At 37.9% G+C, this 19,027-nt stretch overlaps 2 protein-coding genes and 1 long non-coding RNA gene across 12 annotated transcripts in view; 2 read left to right on the forward strand and 1 right to left on the reverse strand.

Annotated features, from left to right (window-relative positions):
- LOC127508777 (hydroperoxide isomerase ALOXE3-like) overlaps nt 1–17,291 on the reverse strand; it is a 77,480-nt gene extending 60,189 nt beyond the window's left edge. Inside the window, exons 1-15 of one of the 2 annotated variants that reach the window (XR_007928924.1) lie at nt 17,206–17,291; nt 15,123–15,273; nt 14,521–14,725; nt 13,754–13,835; nt 13,546–13,668; nt 12,113–12,216; nt 11,858–12,027; nt 11,603–11,746; nt 10,182–10,385; nt 8,812–8,898; nt 8,467–8,636; nt 8,021–8,142; nt 7,685–7,785; nt 7,141–7,311; nt 6,063–6,842 (exon numbers count right to left, since the gene is read on the reverse strand). Coding sequence is in view for 1 of the 2 variants with exons in the window: in XM_051887148.1 (XP_051743108.1) it covers nt 6,663–6,842; nt 7,141–7,311; nt 7,685–7,785; nt 8,021–8,142; nt 8,467–8,636; nt 8,812–8,898; nt 10,182–10,385; nt 11,603–11,746; nt 11,858–12,027; nt 12,113–12,216; nt 13,546–13,668; nt 13,754–13,835; nt 14,521–14,725; nt 15,123–15,266 (2,007 nt within the window). In the remaining variant the exon portion in view is untranslated. Of the gene's footprint in view, nt 1–5,360; nt 6,843–7,140; nt 7,312–7,684; nt 7,786–8,020; nt 8,143–8,466; nt 8,637–8,811; nt 8,899–10,181; nt 10,386–11,602; nt 11,747–11,857; nt 12,028–12,112; nt 12,217–13,545; nt 13,669–13,753; nt 13,836–14,520; nt 14,726–15,122; nt 15,274–17,205 lie in introns of those variants that run through there. The other variant, XM_051887148.1, reaches the window with a different exon arrangement.
- The window catches only part of LOC127508736 (stonustoxin subunit alpha-like), a 553,058-nt gene that overhangs the window by 236,333 nt on the left and 297,698 nt on the right, over nt 1–19,027 (forward strand). The window lies entirely within an intron of this gene.
- On the forward strand, nt 12–2,593 carry LOC127508995 (uncharacterized). The gene is made up of 3 exons (XR_007929079.1): nt 12–143; nt 783–913; nt 1,025–2,593. It is a non-coding gene; the product is annotated as an uncharacterized LOC127508995 (long non-coding RNA).

Below are 19,027 nucleotides of genomic sequence, written 5' to 3' on the forward strand. Positions count from 1 at the left end.
TTTCAGAGTTGAAGAGCATGGTGTGTGAGCTGAAGGAGGGCTTAGTGGAAAGAAGCCTCCCTGCAAAGCAGCAAAAACAAGCCAAACCAGCACATGATCCACACTCTTCGCAAGACAACCTGGTGGACATCCCTGAGGATGATGTGAGTTGTTGTTGGTTTACAGCACAATTGGTTAATAAAATAAAATAGTAAAGGCAGGGTCATTTCTGACCATTTTGGATAAAGGATTTGTCATAATGATGCATATACTGACATGAGCGTAATGCAGTAGAAGAACAACAATGATGTACTAAAAACAGAAAAGTTTTCTTTGGATTTTTTTTCTTGTACAGGCATTACATTCTCAAAACGATCCTCGAAAATGGATGTAATGCTAAAAATGAAAAAATACCTCATACTGCTGTCAGGCCAATAGATGGCAATGTCACTTTGTGAAGAAACACGCCAATAGACTGAACATAAAAATACAGCCGTTCATTGTTTGTTCATTATAGTTCAAATCGCATTAACTGATGTTCACTAATACATTTGATTTTAATAATGTATTAGTACATGTTGAAGTTAACATCAATGAAGATTATTAAATGCTGGAGAAGTATTATTCCTTTTTAGTTTATGTCAACTAAAGTAGTTTACTAATGTTAAATTACCTTTATTGTAAAGTGTTGCCATTTTTATTGTAGATGTTCTACAATTTTTTTTTTTTTTTTTATGTTTTACGTGACCATTGCTAATGGAGTTACATTGAACAAAACAAAGCTTATGTGATGCAACCATCAGAGACCTACAAAACGTGTGTGTGATCTGCTTGGAGTGATGTTCACACGGGAGGAGCTGTCAACACACTCCTGAACTGGATTAAAGGGAGGCTGTGAATCAGACTGTGAATCAGCTTGTCAATGCCATTGTTGGTATGGTACTACTTACGTTATTTTGTAATCACTGTATCGTTTAAACTTGTCTATTGTTAATTGTGACACTAAATATTTCTCATAATTGTTTTAACGGATTTATTTATTTAGAGTACACTTTAAAGAAGTTTCCATCTGCAAACATTAATGAGCTAGGAGGGGCAGCAAGAAACAAACTTAACTATACAAGCTGTCCAGGAAAGGGTAGGTTAAGACAGCAATTTGTGATCTAGGGCAGGGTGATAGAATATTTGCCTTCCTATGGCATGAGTTTGGGCTGTTTTTTTGCTTTGTAGCCTTGTCAGTCAGTAACTTAAAGGTGCTGTATAGATTTTTTTAATGTAATGTTTTGTAGAAAAAAGTAATTTTATGACTTTGCATTATGCTGATGTATTATTTGTTTGTGTGTGTGTATTTTACAGATCTTACCACATTCTAGACGAGGAGTAAAGGATGTTGGATACAATTTCTGAATTTCTATAAATCTGTTTGTAAAATACGTGTTCTGTGTTTTATTGTTTTGGTTATCTCTTTAGTGCAGATGTTATTACTTTAAACACATTTAACAAAATGTCTATTACTGGGGTCTGAGCAGATGGAATATGCTAAATAATACAACTGTCTTGTATTTTATCCCTATAGTTTCATTAGTCGGGTTGATTTTTGCCCTTTTAATATTGTTGGTTTGTATCTGAAAAATGTTGTGAATCAGAAATCATTCAATAAATGTGATAAGACAACTACATAATGTGGTAATAAAATAAGTAAATAAAACTTTTCTGTACCAGAATTTAGAGTATCAAATTGTCAGATTGTTCTGTTACACATAAAAAGTGTCAGGTAAGTTTTCAATCACATTTTTATATTCAAACTGTCTTTTCAACTTGTCTGGTTCAAATTTAAATGAACTATTTCCTTTAAAAGAACATTAATGAATGTATATGGTACATAATTCTCATTTTGTTTTTAAAACCTTTTTTCCAGCCTGCTATAATGACCTGTCCCGAATACTCCCATGAAAAATGATAGGACCTGATGAAAAGTGAGTTCCATTGGCAATTCAAGTGCATTTGTGGTAAGTAAATTTATAAAACAATTAATTTTTGTCAAAGCAGTTTTAGTATGACTTCTAGGGGTTAAATGGATTGTTGCAAGATTGAAAGCTTATATTTTGCACATGTTTTGTCTTGCTAGTTTATACATTTAATAGATTTTAAACCATTTCAGTGCTAGAAGAGAATATAAAAGAGAATATAATTCGGTACTCATGAGCTGGTATCATCTTTCTTTGCTGAAGTCGTTCTTCTGTTGATTTAGATGTGTTACGGATTTTTGTCATATTGAAACGTGTAATTTCTCTTCGCTTGCAGCTTTCTAGCAAACGCTGATTCATAACGGTACGAAGCTTCATGAAGCAGTGTTTTGAAATCAGCCATCACTATACAAGTCGTTATTTTTTTTTATTTTTTTTTTGTCGCTCCAAAAATATCCTCGTCGCTTTATAATATTAATATTGAGCCACTGTACTCACATGAACTGATTTAGATGTGTTTTTAGTACATTAATGGATCTTGAGAGAGGAAATGTCATTGCTCCCTACGCAGGCCTCACTGAGCCATCGGATTTCATCAAAAATATCTCAATTTGTGTTCTGAAGATGAACGAAGGTCTTACGGGTGTGGAACGACATGAGGGTGAGTAAATAATGACAGAATTTTCATTTTTGGGTAACCCTTTAAAAAGACTTAAATATTTTTTTTCCTAATAAAAGGCCCTAAAAAGTGTTAAATTGTCTTAAATTCTGATTCAATGGGTCTTAAATATTTCTGGTCATGTTACCACAAAAATGTCTTCAGTCTGACGGACCTAATGACGGTTTACAGTCATTGGACAAACCGATTTTTTTTTTTTCACAGTAGTTACAGTGTCATCAGCAGAATTCAGGTCAAACTATATTTTTATGCTTTAATACAGTCAAAAAATTGCACACAGGATAATACATTCTGTTGGTCATATAATGTACATTATTTTTGCTTAGCTTCAGTTTCTGATCACCCTTCAGGGTTATTTGTGATAACACCAGCTGAATGGACATTATTGCACTTGTTACATGGCTAGATGAGTGTGCAGCTGACCAATAACAACTGAGTATTCCAACAAGCTGTGTATTAATATTGTGTGTGTGTGTATATATTATATATAAAATATATATATATGTATGTATTCTTCTCATTTTTAGGTGTTTAGGTGTCATTTTTAAATAATCGTCAACCAATTTGATTAGTGCATCAAAACAAATGGACCACTCATAATTCTGACTAAAATAGAGATTTTGCTAAAATATTTTTTTGTTAGAAATCAAGTGTAGTTTTAAAACCCTACATGTAACACAAGTAATCATATTTATGAGAGCAGTATCAGTAAAGGCACTATTGTTGGAATTGTCCATTAATGTAATATATTTACTCTGTTCAGACGAATGATTGTGCTTGTTCCTCATACCTCGTACAACATTTTGTGTTTTTGTTTAAATTGTGTTAAATTCTGTTTAGGTTTAGAATGTAATGTTTGTATTTTAACACTTTAATGCTTATAATGTACAGCAGAGCCTAAATAGATACACTCATTATATTTGTTTTTATAGGCAGGATGTGAAATGACATTGAATAAAATAATGGATTAAAATTATTTTAATTAAAAAATAATGTATAATTTTTTTGTCATCCAATTAATTAAAAAAATAAACCATAAATTGCAGCCCTACAAAAAATATTGTAAAGTACAGAAAAAAAATCGAGGGAATGATTCGAAAAGTGTAAGTGGTTGTAAAAAAAATAGTTACACTTGTGTTCTTCGGTCAAAAGTAACCAACCATAGGAAATGAATGGGAAATCGACAAAAACACAAAAGTTTGGAGAATTTTGGTGTGTACAATCTACAAATCGGCCACAATTCTGAAAAAAGTACTCAGCAGTAAAGGGGTGACACTCTAAAACATCAAGAGTGTGGTTTAGACACACCCACTCACACACACACATTATACACACACACTTGTGAACTGTGCAATTGGAAGTACAGGCTTGTTCCTTCGCTTGTTCTGAGCTTTTTTTTTTTTTTTTTGCAGGAGCTCTGTGTCAAGAGCATAAAAAAATAAAAAGTCACGTGGCATTTTTTATGAATTCTCTTTCTAACACAATGTTTAGGTTCGACTGTAATCATAATGCAAAAACCAACACTTCAAATCAATATTTCTTACAAAAATATATCTAAAACTTGATAAGAAACAGTCTTTGAGAATGTCTAAATATATATTCATATCCTCAACCTAAAAAAATTTGGTAAATATGTCCAAAAACAACTAGGGAATTCACAAACCTCTCCATAGAGAGCTGTACAAGTATCTAGTGGTTACACCATGGTATTACACATTTTTCTTTTTATACTCTCACCAGATGGTAAAAAATAAAAAAATATTTTAAAGGCCTAGACTCTATTTTAAATACTGCATTAATTGAAAAATATTGAAAAAAATATTGGAATTTTCTTTTTCTTTTTTTGTACTATTTTCAATGGGAAAAATTGATCATAATTATTACATAAATATTAATTTGTATCATGAAATTCTCCCAAAATACAAAATAAAAAATGTATTCTTATTCTTAAACAAAAATAAATTTACATCGGTTTTGCTGAGGGAGAAAAAAATTTAATTTTGACTGCGAAGAGCACAAGTGTGACTCCCAAACGAGGAGCACCAAAGGGTTAATTAATAGATACTTGTATACTATTTGCTCTTTACAGGTGGAATGTAAACCTGAGTAAACGCCGCTACTTTAATGATTATTTCTAAGTTTACTGAGCGATGTAAACTGCTGTCATCCACGTCACATCATTGTCCTAACTGGTGTGATCTACTGGATCTACTAAACTTGGGTACGACATGCATACGATGATGACACCTGTTGACTCGTTTCAAGTTTCTGTAGAAGAATAAAGCGTCATCAGCATGCGCTAGTGGTGAACAAAACACTATGTAGAATCACAGTTGATTTCATGTCGCATTTTTATTGGCTGCTATGACCTACGTCTACTGACCAGCCAACACACTGTGGTGATCATGCTGAATTTCTGACTCTGATCAGAAAATGATTGTAGGCTATCTTTGGTCTCAAGACCAGGAAAAAGGCCGTCTTTCAACCTCTCTCACTGTACGACATAGGACCACCTATTAAGAGCCACGATCACAAATCACCACGATTGTTTTACGATGGCAATCTTTCGTCTGGGACAGCCAAAAATCATGCGGCGTATCCCAAGCTTTAGTCATGGAAATAAAGGTTGTCAACGAACATATTTCAGCAATTTTTGGTTGACGAAATGAACACTGCAGCAGTTGTAAAGACTTTTATCTCAGAACCCACAACTTAAAAAAAAAAAACACAAGCAGTGCCTTTCACATTATTTACTTTCCCTGAGAGGAAATATCATGATCTCACTTTGTTATTTTTGCTTTGGTCTTTATTTTTATTGACAAAGTTATTAATAGAAATACAAACATACAAACCCGATTCCAAAAAAGTTGGGACACTGTACAAATTGTGAATAAAAACAGAATGCAATGATGTGGAAGTTTCAAATTTCAATATTTTATTCAGAATACAACATAGATGACATATCAAATGTTTAAACTGAGAAAATGTATCATTTTAAAGGAAAAATAAGTCGATTTTAAATTTCATGGCATCAACACATCTCAAAAAAGTTGGGACAAGGCCATGTTTACCACTGTGTGGCATCCCCTCTTCTTTTTATAACAGTCTACAAACGTCTGGGGACTGAGGAGACAAGTTGCTCAAGTTTAGGAATAGGAATGTTGTCCCATTCTTGTCTAATACAGGCTTCTAGTTGCTCAACTGTCTTAGGTCTTCTTTGTCGCATCTTCCTCTTTATGATGTGCCAAATGTTTTCTATGGGTGAAAGATCTGGACTGCAGGCTGGCCATTTCAGTACCCGGATCCTTCTTCTACGCAGCCATGATGTTGTAATTGATGCAGTATGTGGTCTGGCATTGTCATGTTGGAAAATGCAAGGTCTTCCCTGAAAGAGACGACATCTGGATGGGAGCATATGTTCTAGAACTTGGATATACCTTTCAGCATTGATGGTGCCTTTCCAGATGTGTAAGCTGCCCATGCCACACGCACTCATGCAACCCCATACCATCAGAGATGCACTGTAGATGATATTATGCGCTGTAGATGATGATGATAACTTCAAACTCTTGGCAATTTTTCTCTGAGAAACTCCTTTCTGATATTGCTCCACTATTTTTCGCCGCAGCATTGGGGGAATTGGTGATCCTCTGCCCATCTTGACTTCTGAGAGACACTGCCACTCTGAGAGGCTCTTTTTATACCCAATCATGTTGCCAATTGACCTAATAAGTTGCAAATTGGTCCTCCAGCTGTTCCTTATATGTACATTTAACTTTTCCGGCCTCTTATTGCTACCTGTCCCAACTTTTTTGGAATGTGTAGCTCTCATGAAATCCAAAATGAGCTAATATTTGGCATGACATTTCAAAATGTCTCACCTTCAACATTTGATATGTTATCTATATTCTATTGTGAATAAAATATAAGTTCATGAGATTTGTAAATTATTGCATTCATTTTTTATTCACAATTTGTACAGTGTCCCAACTTTTTTGGAATCGGGTTTGTATTAAGAAGGACTACTTTAAATACTTTCAAATGACTACACTGTTGTCCACATTTTTGGGGTTCAGATAGGTGTAGGGAAGCTCCAAATACTTGTCCCGCTCCTCGATGAGATCCGACAACTCCCTCAGATCCTTCTGAAACTCTTCAATGAGCTTGCAGGGGACCTCTTCATCATGCAGATTTTCTGGGAAATGTCCCAGAGGGTACTACGGACAGGGCAACAAGATTGTAATCGTAAATAACATGTTGATATTAAACATGTTTATATCAATGTTTAACACTGCGTATGACAGCACACTAATATTCTGCAAGAGTCCACTGCAACACTATTCTCACAGTTTGGCTAAATGTCCTTAGTAATGTAACAGTCAGGTAATGAAAACCAGAGGAATGAAAGCAGTGTAAGACAGACATTGACATCCAGAGTAATATTATGCCATGCACAAGAATGTTTTCACAGAACTGCAGTCTTTTAACATGTGCTCTGATGATGTACAAACTCACTTTGTCTGCAGAATCCTTGCTCAGCAGTCTCAGGACAGCCATTATTTTCACCGTCGTGCTTACATCAGGAAGGGTCTCCAGGATCGTGTCCTCAGTGGTCTGGCCTTTCTCCTTGGGAGGGGGCTTTCTGAGGGCACTGGGGAAGTTAGGCATCCAGCCGCCAAACTCAAACTGGGGGGAAAGTATTCGTGAAAAATTATGACATGTAAGCCAAATATTAACAAAGAATAATAAGAGGTAATGTTAATAACAGACAGCAGTTAAAAGGCAGAGTCCACAAATCTGTTGAGCTCAATAGCAAATCAACTGAAACCCCTCCCCTTCATGCTCCTGAAGCTTGATTGGCTGGCATTGTTTATGTTTGTTACTCATTCACAGAGCCAGGACAACAGAGGGTTTTTTGAGCTCAGACACTGAACGGACAGCTAGAGGAATGTATGGAGCAATACGCTGGATTTGAGAAAAGGCGTATGGGATTAGGATCAGGGACTGCAGCTTTAATGGCTCTGTGTGACTGGAAGTGAATTGACTTGTACTAACTGACCTGTCCATTGTTTAGAGCGGCATGTTGGGCTGATGCAGTGAAGATCACCATGGTGACAAACTTGATGAGCTCCGTCACAGTCTGAAGAGATGATGGTATTCCTGTGAAGAAGAATGAAAGGCTGTTTCTGTGAGGAACTCAATTTGGGATGTTTTTACATGCGTACGCACACACACTGAAATGGAGAGTTGAGCCATAAACTACAAGCTACTTTTGACTGTTGACCTGGTTCAATTCTAGTCCATGAAACAGTTAATTACAGTGGGGTTGTAAGTACTTGTAAGTCGCTTTGGATAAAAGCGTTCTGCCAAATGAATAAATGTAAAGGTAACACACCTGAGCCATCTCTTCCCAGGAAGCCATTGGTGAATATCTCCCTGATCCATCGCTGCAGCTCTGTGTCCTTCTGCACGTGTGCATCACATTGATAGTAGTGTGACAAGAAAGCCACAACAAACCTGTAAGCAACACAGTCAGATGTTTTCCAGGTTTACAGCTTTACCTTTTTTTTTTTAGATTTGCTTTGCATTTATTTCTTAAGCTGGAATTTATTCAAAGTGACTTGCAACACAAGACAGCATGTGCTTACTGACTATTAAACCCATGAACCTGTATAATTGACACTGTATTTGTTGAAATATGAATCAGAAAGTGCACCAGGATGTATTAGTTCAGCCCTAAAAACTGGATGTCTTATGTAACACACAGATACACATAGTTGGAGAGTAGAAAGCATAAAGCCTATTAAAAACACACAAGATTAACTCCACTGGTAGTCATACTTGTTGATGATGTTCCACAGTTTCATCCCATCATCTCTGTAGTAGTAGTGGGGTACATTCTCCAGGCCTCTCTCAGAGATGTTATCAGGAAGACAGAGGGCGCTGTAGGTCAGGGAGGCAGTAGCACGCTTCAGCAACTTTGCCAATGACTCTCCACCTACTCCTGCATACTAAAAGTTAATGGAGAAAAGACACGACATAAAGTTAGGTTAAAGGCTATAAACAAATATCTGGCACCACAAATGCCATTGTGAGGACAAATTTGCTGGATTCAACAAAAAAGTGTATTGGATTATAACTGAAGTTTGAACCTCTAGTGCCTCTTTAACAATGCTATTTGCATACCATGGTAATGACCCCATCCTTGGATATCAGCCGATTCCGGGCCATGATGTTGATCTGGAGCGTGTATCGGATATGGGGAAAGAGGAGCTACAGAAGGAAAAGTAAGAGATTTGCATTCACTGTCATTATTATTTGAAGATTGAATTTTAATGTTCTGTGTAGGCTGTGTTCACAGGCTATAGATGAGTCAGACCCGCTCTCCAAAAGGCAAATAGTGAAGGGGAGCAACACCTCTGAGGTAAAATAGACAACTGCGACCACAGACTACAACTGCAAAAACTCCCTACCGTCAAAAAGTATACAAGTAACTATATTGCCAAAAGTTTTGGGATGCCTGCCTTTACGTGCACATGAACTTTAATGACATCCCATTCTTAATCCGTAGGGTTTAATATGGAGTTGGCCCACCCTTTGCAGCTTCAACTCTTCTGGGAAGGCTTTCCACAAGGTTTAGGAGTGTGTTTATGGGAATTTTTGACCATTCTTCTAGAAGCGCATTTGTGAGGTCAGGCAGTGATGTTGGCGAGAAGGCCTGGCTCACAGTCTCCGCTCTAATTCATCCCAAAGGTGTTCTGTCGGGTTGAGGTCAGGACTCTGTGCAGGCCAGTCAAGTTCCTCCACACCAAACTCGCTCATCCATGTCTTTATGGACCTTGATTTGTGCACTGGTGCGCAGTCATGTTGGAACAGGAAGGGGTCATCCCCAAAATGTTCCCACAAAGTTGGGAGAATGAAATTGTCCAGAATGTCTTGGTATGCTGAATCATTAAGAGTTCCTTTCACTGAAACTAAGGGGCCAAACCCAACCCCTGAAAAACAACCCCCACACCATAATCCGCCCTCCACCAAACTTTACACTTGGCACAATGCAGTCAGGCAAGTACCGTTCTCCTGGCAACCGCCAAACCCAGACTCGTCTAGAGTCCAGTGGCGGCGTGCTTTACACCACTGCATCCGACGCTTTGCATTGCACTTGGTGATGTAAGGCTTGGATGCAGCTGCTCGGCCATGGAAACCCATTCCATGAATCTCTCTACGCACTGTTCTTGAGCTAATCTGAAGGACACACAAAGTTTGGAGGTCTGTAGCTATTAACTCTGCAGAAAGTTGGCAACTTCTGCGCACTGTGATTTTTACATGATCTACCACTTCATGGCTGAGTTGCTGTTGTTCCCAATTGCTTCCACTTTGTTATGATACCACTAACAGTTGACGTTTGTCAATATAGTGTATTAAGTACAAGTATATTAATTAACTCGCTATCATTCTCTCTCTCTGTGGATGTGGCATGTCTGGAACATACCCGTTTTGCTAAGAAGAGCCCTCAATGTTCACAAATCAAACCAACTCATGCATGACAGATTCAGTACCTTGTAGAGAGGGTGTGGAGGCGGAAGATTGCGCAACGTCGCCATGGTGAACACCTCTGCCAGCAGGTGAGTTCTCAGCAGGTGAAAGTCGACCTCGTGAACGGCAAACTCTGCATTTCGAACGAAGATCTTGGCCAGTTTCCAGTCTGCCTTTGAATCCGTTGGGAGGAAGATGGGATTCTCTTTGCTGGGCTTTTGCTGTAACTGTGCAGAATGAATTTGAACATGCATGAAAATTGTACAAACGGTTTCTGAGGGAATCTAGGTTATGATTTTTCTCACTTTAAGGAAATGACAAAGGATTTCCATGGCGTATGTCATAATTACTCTATGGAGACACTGACATCTTAAAAAAAGAGGTTTATTTAATGTTTATATATTCAGACAATTTTGCCCACTCATCAGTTACATATCACCTTTCCTTTGTTTCTTTTTAATAAGTAGATTGTTTACCTCATCTTTCAAGATTATTCATCTGAATTTAATTTTTAATAATGCCCCCCTGACATTTGGTGCCTAGGTCCCCCAGGTCCTCTTTCGGTCGAAGCACTTCGACGTCACCCTGTATGGGATATCGCTTCTTGAGCATTTCCCAGCTGAAGCAAATTCTAATCCCACTATGGCTGTGTCAGTCAGCTTTAAAGTCATCCCCCTGCAGCTGGCCCTAAACTAGATGTTACCCCAGCTCTTTCCTCCTCAGCCAGAGGCAGAAGCTTCTCTTCTCTGCCTCCTCAGCATGGTCTATAGGGGCCTTCCTCTGCCTTACTCCTGTTACCCCCATGCCTCTCAGGAAACAAGCTGCTGATGCACCAATGAAGCCATGACACCCTACCTGTACTGAATCTTGTTTTCAGTCCATAGTGGCGGGCTCTCCCCTTTTGGCCACACTCAGGGTGGGGAATGCATTGCCTCCTTCTCCAACAAACTGAGTGTGGCAGCCTGATGGGGAGGTATGACATCCGCACATCGCCATTCTGTGCCTCTCCAACATCTCTGCCAGTCTGCCCCAGGACCTGTGCCATAAATCTCCCATACAGGTTGATGTCAAAGTGTTTCGAACGATCTCTCCGATCTCTGAGGGAGAACACGAGACGTCCCTCCCCTAACCAGTGGTGTGGATTAGAATTAACTTCAGCAGGGACATGCTCAAGGAGCGATATCTCATACAAGTTTGACATCTCGTGTTCTCCCTCAGAGAACTGAGGTTATATTCATAACCCATGTATTTCTGCACATCCTTGTCACTGTTGCCTATGACTTGCTTAGTTGGAAAAATAGGAAATGACACCATTTTCTTTAAGAGCTGCTGTGCAGCCAATATTATTTGCCAGTTATCACTGTAAAGCTGCTTTGACACAATCTGCATTGTAAAAAGCGCTATATAAATAAAAGTGACTTGAATTCAAATTCAAGATATTCACCTGTATGGCGATGGGCAGCATCATGCCATGGGGGTTACTGTACAGCAGGACCAGGGGAGCCGTGAGGTACTGCTGCCTGCCATTGACTACATTTCCCACCAGCCCGTCCAACATCTTATAGTCAGACAGGAAGATGTTCCCTTTCTGGGTGTGGGAGTAGATCATACCAAATAACGAAGAAACACAGAAAATAAGATAAAACCAATGCAAACCAGACCCAATAATTCCAAATCATGCCAGAAGCGAGTAGTGTACCTTCATCTCCTGTTTCAAGCTGCTCCCACTTAGGGAGTCTTTGACCATGTCGTCTGTGACGGGGAAATTCGCGGGCAGCTTTGAGCAGCGCTGGATCATCATGGGATTGAGGCCATTCAGAAACTGGTAACCAAAGAACTTGTCCTCATCCCAGTGCTTCTGAACGTATTCTGCAAAGCATGCTATGTCAGAACATATGCTGCAGTACAGACAGTACAGTCGTTTTGAACAGTTCACTTGGTTTAAGATGATTACCAATGGTTTTCACTCTGTTTTCACAAAGAATTACTTCCAGTTGGCTGAGGCTTTCCCACGATCTTCTACTGTCAGCTAATCCAGTTAGTTTCAGAGCAGCTAACCTACACACACAGAATACATAGGGACACAGTTAAAACATTAATAGTGGAACTAACCTTGATATACAACCTATGATTTACAGCTTTAGTTGTGAGCATTTTTGTACTTACTATTAGATTTTATATTATTATTGTCTTCAAAAAGACAAAGCTATTTAGCGAATGCCATCCACTTACATGCAAAATACACTGAATATACATGGATCCAGTTTTTAAATCACCACAGTTAATTTTGAACTAAAGCATACTAAAAATTAAATCTAGCTATAAATATTCAGCATTTCCACCAGTGCAATCTATAACTAAAAACACACCATATTAAGACTAACCTACAAACAAAAAACATTGATACAGTCCATTGTCCGAACAATAATAGTGAAATAGTTAAGCTTGCTGTCATGGGCCCACTACTGATGAACTCTCTAAATGCATCTCTGGAGTTACCACTACATTAGAGACCCTGCTTTTAACTGAGTATACATGGCGCATCATTGAAAATGTATCATAGTTCATTTTGAATAAAGCATACTCCAAAGTAAGACTGACATTGCCTCTACGTCACCTATATAACTTATGTCTCCTGTGGTGCTTGGGTCCGTGGAACCCGGATGTAACAGAAATTTGTAAACCGTAGGTGAGAAAAGACAAACATGGTTAAAAAAAACAAACAAACAAAAAAAAACAGTTAATCCAATAAAAGCAGATGCCGTGAATCTAAACCAACACTCAGACACAGTTGTAACAGTGATATATTTTAATCAGGAGAATCCGTCTTCTCCCTCATTACCAATCTGGAAGAGGTAGCCTATATGGCAAAGATGAACCATGAATAGGCCTGCTGTCCACATTGCTTGTAACTGAAATTAGAGTCGACACCTGTTCAGTTGTTTTTCCTAAATTCTTATGGTTGTGTTGTTCTAAAAACCCAATATTTGGTCCAGCAAATACTGAACAGTGTGTGTAATGGCTTCTTTTTTTACTATATCCACTTCCGAGTGGGAAAGCATCTTTGACACTACAACCCGTGTGAGCAAGACTTGATTTTTATTGTTACAAAAAGGTGAAACAAAACTGTTTCCAAAGTAAGCAGTATAGAGAAGTGTAGGTCAAACTGTTTCCCTTTCCAATGCCATTGCCACATCACTTCCTGTTTAAAATGGCTGCCTACAGGAAAATCCCAAACTGGGCGAAATTCATTCCCTTTAAAGTGGAAGTACAGAAATAGAGTAACTCATAGCCAGTGAATAACAACATTAGTAACCTTATGGCTTCTAGAGTGTGGAACAAAGAGATGAACACTACAGGAGAGTTAAAAATGACTTGTTCACTTACTGCTTTCCAGCATTATAGTTAAACTCTGTTTCCTTTGTGAAAGAGAATCGGACTTCAGCTGGCAGAGCAACGGCAGTGTCGTAATCGATAATTTGGGGCATGCCCTCAACATACACACGCCACCTGGGAGTGGAAAATTCAAATGTGTTTCAACAGAAGGAATTTAATTTCACTGAATTTATTTTAATATAATGTGCTGCCCACAAACCTAAATAACTTTTGTTGCTCTTCTAGCTGCCTCGTCCTTTGTCTTTGGGATTTTGGGTTGATGTCCTGGAACACGAGTAAAGCTGGAATGCAAATGCCAACATTAATTCACAATCTGAATCTGTTTGTTTGCAAAACAAATGTAGGCTATATTTTGTATGTATCATTACTTGATCATAGGATGATGACTTGTCATCCATGTAATTTTTTTATCATAGACACTTTCATTTTATTACATTAAAATAAAATTTAAACAATTAGCCTATAGCATTAGCCTGTAGCTAAGTCACAGTCTTCTGAGATACATAAAAAAGATGTCTTTAACTCGTGAATGAATTACAACTACACACAGTATCTCTCTCCATCATATGAAGACAAAAATGTTTGCTTAAAGGAATTCTTCTGCAATATACAAAAGTGTCTGTGTGTGCGTGGGCCTTTTATGTGATTTATGAGAACACATATGTATAATGACATTGGTATTACACTGGTATTACAACGTAAACATTTCATGAGTCCTCATATTTAAAATACTAAATGTTTGTAAAATGTAAAAATGCAGACCGTTTTCTGCGATGGGTAGGTTTAGGGGGAGAGAATGTACAGTTTGTACAGTATAAAAACCATTTGATAGCAAAACAAACCTGTGCGTGTGTTTATGTTTGTGTGTATGTGTCCATGCAGTACATTTGCAAGACATCACCACTGAACTTTCAAGTACACTGGTAAATGAGAATTTTGCCCATGACCTGAATTGGAATTGCCTACCTTTAGCAGGGCTTAAAACGAGCCTCTCGTTATTGTCAAGCCAGCTGTAGCACGGAAACAAAATCTCATCACCTTCGGGCGTCTTGATCAAGATCTTATCGCAGAACCACTGGTTGTAAAGAAGACCCATAAACGGCTTGGAGTAGATCTCGACAGATACGAGCTCTCCCAGGGACGCCTTACAGCGTATCTTAAATGCTCGCACCTGCACAGACATATTCATTAGGGTTTATTAGGGCCATTGTAGGTAAAATAATAATAATAATAATAATAATAATGGAGAGTTGGGGGAGCCATGTGGTTCCTTGACACTATTTTCCCAAGTTTTTTCTTGCAAATTTGTGACTTTATAATCACAGAATATTCAAGTTTTTTCACGGAAATTTACTCCTCCAGCTCCATATTATTATTATTATTTGCCTACAATGGCCCTAATACGCCATTGTACATTTGGGAAGATCATTTTTAAGGTAAATAAGGTTATCATGACTCCATACAGCGTTTATACTCACTCTTTCAAATATCTCCCATTAAATGTAGTTTTCTGACTGACAGTTTTTGAACCAAAACTCCTTACGGTTGGTTTAATTGGACGCACTTACCGATCCGTGCGGTAACCCCTGAAGGTGGTTCAGATTCTGTTCCTCACTCTCAGCCTCAGTACCACGCAGCTGGATAGAGATAAGGCTAGTGGTGCCCGCCAAGAGCCCCTTTCCTGTGTGCGCCGTTACTGTGTAGATCACCATGGCTGTTCTGCAAAGACATGAAAATCAAATATAAGTGTCACTGTCACTTGATGGAGGATCTGGTGAAACTATCAGAGATCAAAATATTGATTTTGAAGATGTTGAAAATGATAGTTTTGAGAATATGTTTGAGATTGCAAATGGGCTCATATTCGTGACCTCAAACGTATATTCTCAAAACAATCATTTGCTGAATGTACTGGGAAATGAGCTCTGGTGAGGACAGTGATGACGACAAAACATCCGCTCAAAATGAACCCTTCCAAGCTCCAAAAGGAAACAAAATATGCTTTATTTTATTCTTCTGTAATGGTTACTCTAATATTAGGGGAGTTTTATATTATCGCGGCAGGTGAGGATCCATCCGTGTTAGATATAGATCCGGGTCACTAAAGACCCAAACATGTAAGAATGATTGGCAAAACATTGATGCATTTAAGGGTTAAAAAGTCAGTGTTGGACGATAAATGTTAACAAGAACAGTCGGAACTGGGCCATTAATCTGTAAAACAATGGACTCAAATTAAGTGAATTCAGGCCCAGTTACACGCAACACTTTCCACGTCATGAGCCAAGTTTGGTTTTCTGTTTTTTTTTTCCTTCTCTGTTCATCTTGGCTGATTCGTTTCAGCTGTTCATCATTTCTGCCTGCGTTCGCGCTTTCGCGTCCGAACCTGTTCTGTGTCTGAACCTGTTCTGTGTCTGTGTTGATTGGTCTGGTTATTTCTCCCTGCTGTCTGTTCATGTCTGTGTCAGGTAATTATCTCACTGTTAGTGTGGCGTGCTATCGCAGTATCTCTCTACAACCGTTATAACTCTACTTGTGTGTGTTATCATTCTGAGTCCCAGTACCAGTTCCAGTACTTGAACTCGTGGTCCGTCTGTCTGAGACTTCTGTCTGCAGGCCTGGTCTCTACTATCTACCAGCCTTGGTGTTCTCCTTCTACCTCCTGAGACTCTCCAGATCGACCACCATGCCTTTGAGAACTGGGGCTTCCTTCAGGGAACAAACTGTTGCTTTCTCTTCTGTTCTCCAGCTGCAGTGTGCTGTGTGACGACGCCTGGCAGTCTGTTTATGTTATATTTTGCTTGGGACTCTGAATAAATTCTGTTAACTTCCTCCTTTTGCCTCTGGGTCTTCTGCAGTCGCATAACATTCCAGTTCTCGTTGTAAATGACTGCAAGACCTCCTGAAGTATATTTCAACATTTTCAGTTTGTTCAAATGTGTTCAAAAGTGAAAGGGTCACTATTGGTCACGTGAATGTAACTGTAAGTCACAAGTATAGCCAAACTCTTCCCTAACCCTGATTTAACCCTAAATGACAGTGAATAGCACAGCAGCACCTAACCCTGGTTGTAAGCATATGTGAAAACACAGTTTGACCAATTCATTAAATTCAATTCATTTAGTTTGCCAGATTTGTAACCAGAATTACAGAGTTTGAATATAAAAATACAGCTAAATACAAAACCAATAAGACTTACTTTAAAATTACAAAGAAGAAACAGTATGGATATCAACCTTTAAAATAATGAGCTACATGTTTAATTACAGATTATGATTATTCCTGTAATTTTACATACATTTGTATCTTCATACATTTGTATATCAGAAAAAAAATACTATATAATACAGTAATTTTCCTGTATGAAAAAAATGATAAAACACTTAAAATAAGTCAAGTTGTTGATTTACAGGTACCGTTTGTAATTTAAGAAAACAGAAAAAATACTACATAAATAATGCAGTAATTTTCCCGTATTAAAAAAATGAGAATTACTGTATTTTGTCATTAATGAAACAATCCTTAAAAGATTAATTTACAGATTTGTAATTTTACAGAGTTTTGAATATAATTTACAATAACAGAAAACTATTGTAAAAAAAGGTTGTTATTTTCCATAAAACGAGGATTTTTTACAGTGCGTGTACTCACCTCGTCTGTCCTCGTCTGTTCGTGACACAAATGTTTTTGTTCCTGAAGGGTTCACAGGCCTTCTTATACTCTGGGGACGGAGTGGGAAGATTATTTTCTGGGCATCTGATGTGATTCCCATGTCCAAACCTGTTTGATGGTTTCAATTTCAGTTCAAACCTCACCTTTATCAAACAGGACCGTCCGCACTGTTTGAGTTTGGAGCTCTGTTGAGTTGATCGACAAATTACAGTAATTCTCTTTTTTTTTTTTATATATACAGGAAAATTACTGTATTTTTTTTACATTACATACAAATGTATGTAAAATTACAAAAATAATCTGTAATTAAATATGTAGATTATATTAATGGTTTATGTCCATAATAACAATTTAACATTTTTCTTTGTGATTTGTAAAGAAAATCTTCTTAATTTTATATTTAGGTGTGTTTTTACATTCAAAGTCTGTAATTCTGGATCCAAATATAGCAATATTTTTTCATTACATCAAACAATGCGTAGTGTGTTTAAAGAGCTCTCCAGGTTGAGACTTGCAGCCCACATACCAGTGGATCCAAATTGCTTAATAAAAAAACATTGCAAATAGAGATAAGAGAAGCACACATTTTTTTTACAAGCACAAACTCCCCAGAAAACACCCATAAACCTTTACAAACACACTCATGGCATATAGCCATCTTAATTGGTTATATGTCATCTGATCAGAATGTGCATTTGTTATTTGGAGTGTGTGACAGAAACCCTAGACTGAGACATTTGAAACTAGAAAAAGCAGAACGTGGAGAGAATGGTCTGAAAGTACTGAAATGAATCCCTGCATGCAATGTGTTCAAATTTGGAAAATTTTGAATCCTCAGTTTGTCAAATGCACATCTGTATTGTGGGAACACCTTGTTGTGAGGTGACAGTATTAATCCTCTGGGGTCTGAGGATTTTTGGGGCCCTGGAGAAGTTTTGACATGCCCTGACATTTGTGCTTTTTTCAGTTGTTCATAAACATATTAATGGAAAAAGTGTCATTACACTGTATTCAGCACAAACTAGGTTACCATAATATGTGAGGAACATGTATGTACATGTTTGTGTTTTTGAAGGAATAACATTTATGCATGGTTTTTGAAAAAAACAAAAAACTTAAGTCACTGAAATAAGGCCAAAAAAATATATTAAAGGGGTGGTTCATTGCGATTTCACTTTTTTAACTTGTGTAATGTTGCTGCTTGAGCATAAACAGTATCTGCAAAGTTACAGCGCTTAAAGTTCAATGCAAACGGAGATATTGTCTTTTAAAGTTAAGGCAGTTTAATGCCTACAAAAACGACCGGTTTGGACTACAACGAGCTTCTTCCCGGGTTGGTGACATCATAAACCCTGCCCACGGTGGCCCAAAGTGGGCGAGGCCATGTCGCGCAGTATGTGGAAGCAGAAGAGTTGTGTACACCGGACGCGAGCGGCACGACACGTCAAAAGATAATAGAACCCATTATAATCTGTGATATTTTCTACACTGGATGCGGCGCTGAAGACAGCTTCCAGAATCTACACGAGTTCAATGCTGGATTTGCACAAAGGCTTTTACTGAAAGATGAAGCAGTTCCCACTTTAAAAGCAGAAGCTGCTGTTTATTGACTTCAAACTGTAAGTACATTTTATTGTTTGTACATGTCTTTTAAACGTATAGTTCTGTTGCTATTTTTTGGTGTCATCAAGGACGTAAACAAAGACCAACTCGTTTTTGCTTCGCTAGCCAGTTAGCTAAATTCTACAAACACCAACAAACTTCTATGCAATTGATAGTATTTCAGAGGGAGTGGCTTCAT

This window comes from Ctenopharyngodon idella, chromosome 3, assembly GCF_019924925.1.
Source record: "Ctenopharyngodon idella isolate HZGC_01 chromosome 3, HZGC01, whole genome shotgun sequence".
Classification (NCBI taxonomy): domain Eukaryota; kingdom Metazoa; phylum Chordata; class Actinopteri; order Cypriniformes; family Xenocyprididae; genus Ctenopharyngodon; species Ctenopharyngodon idella.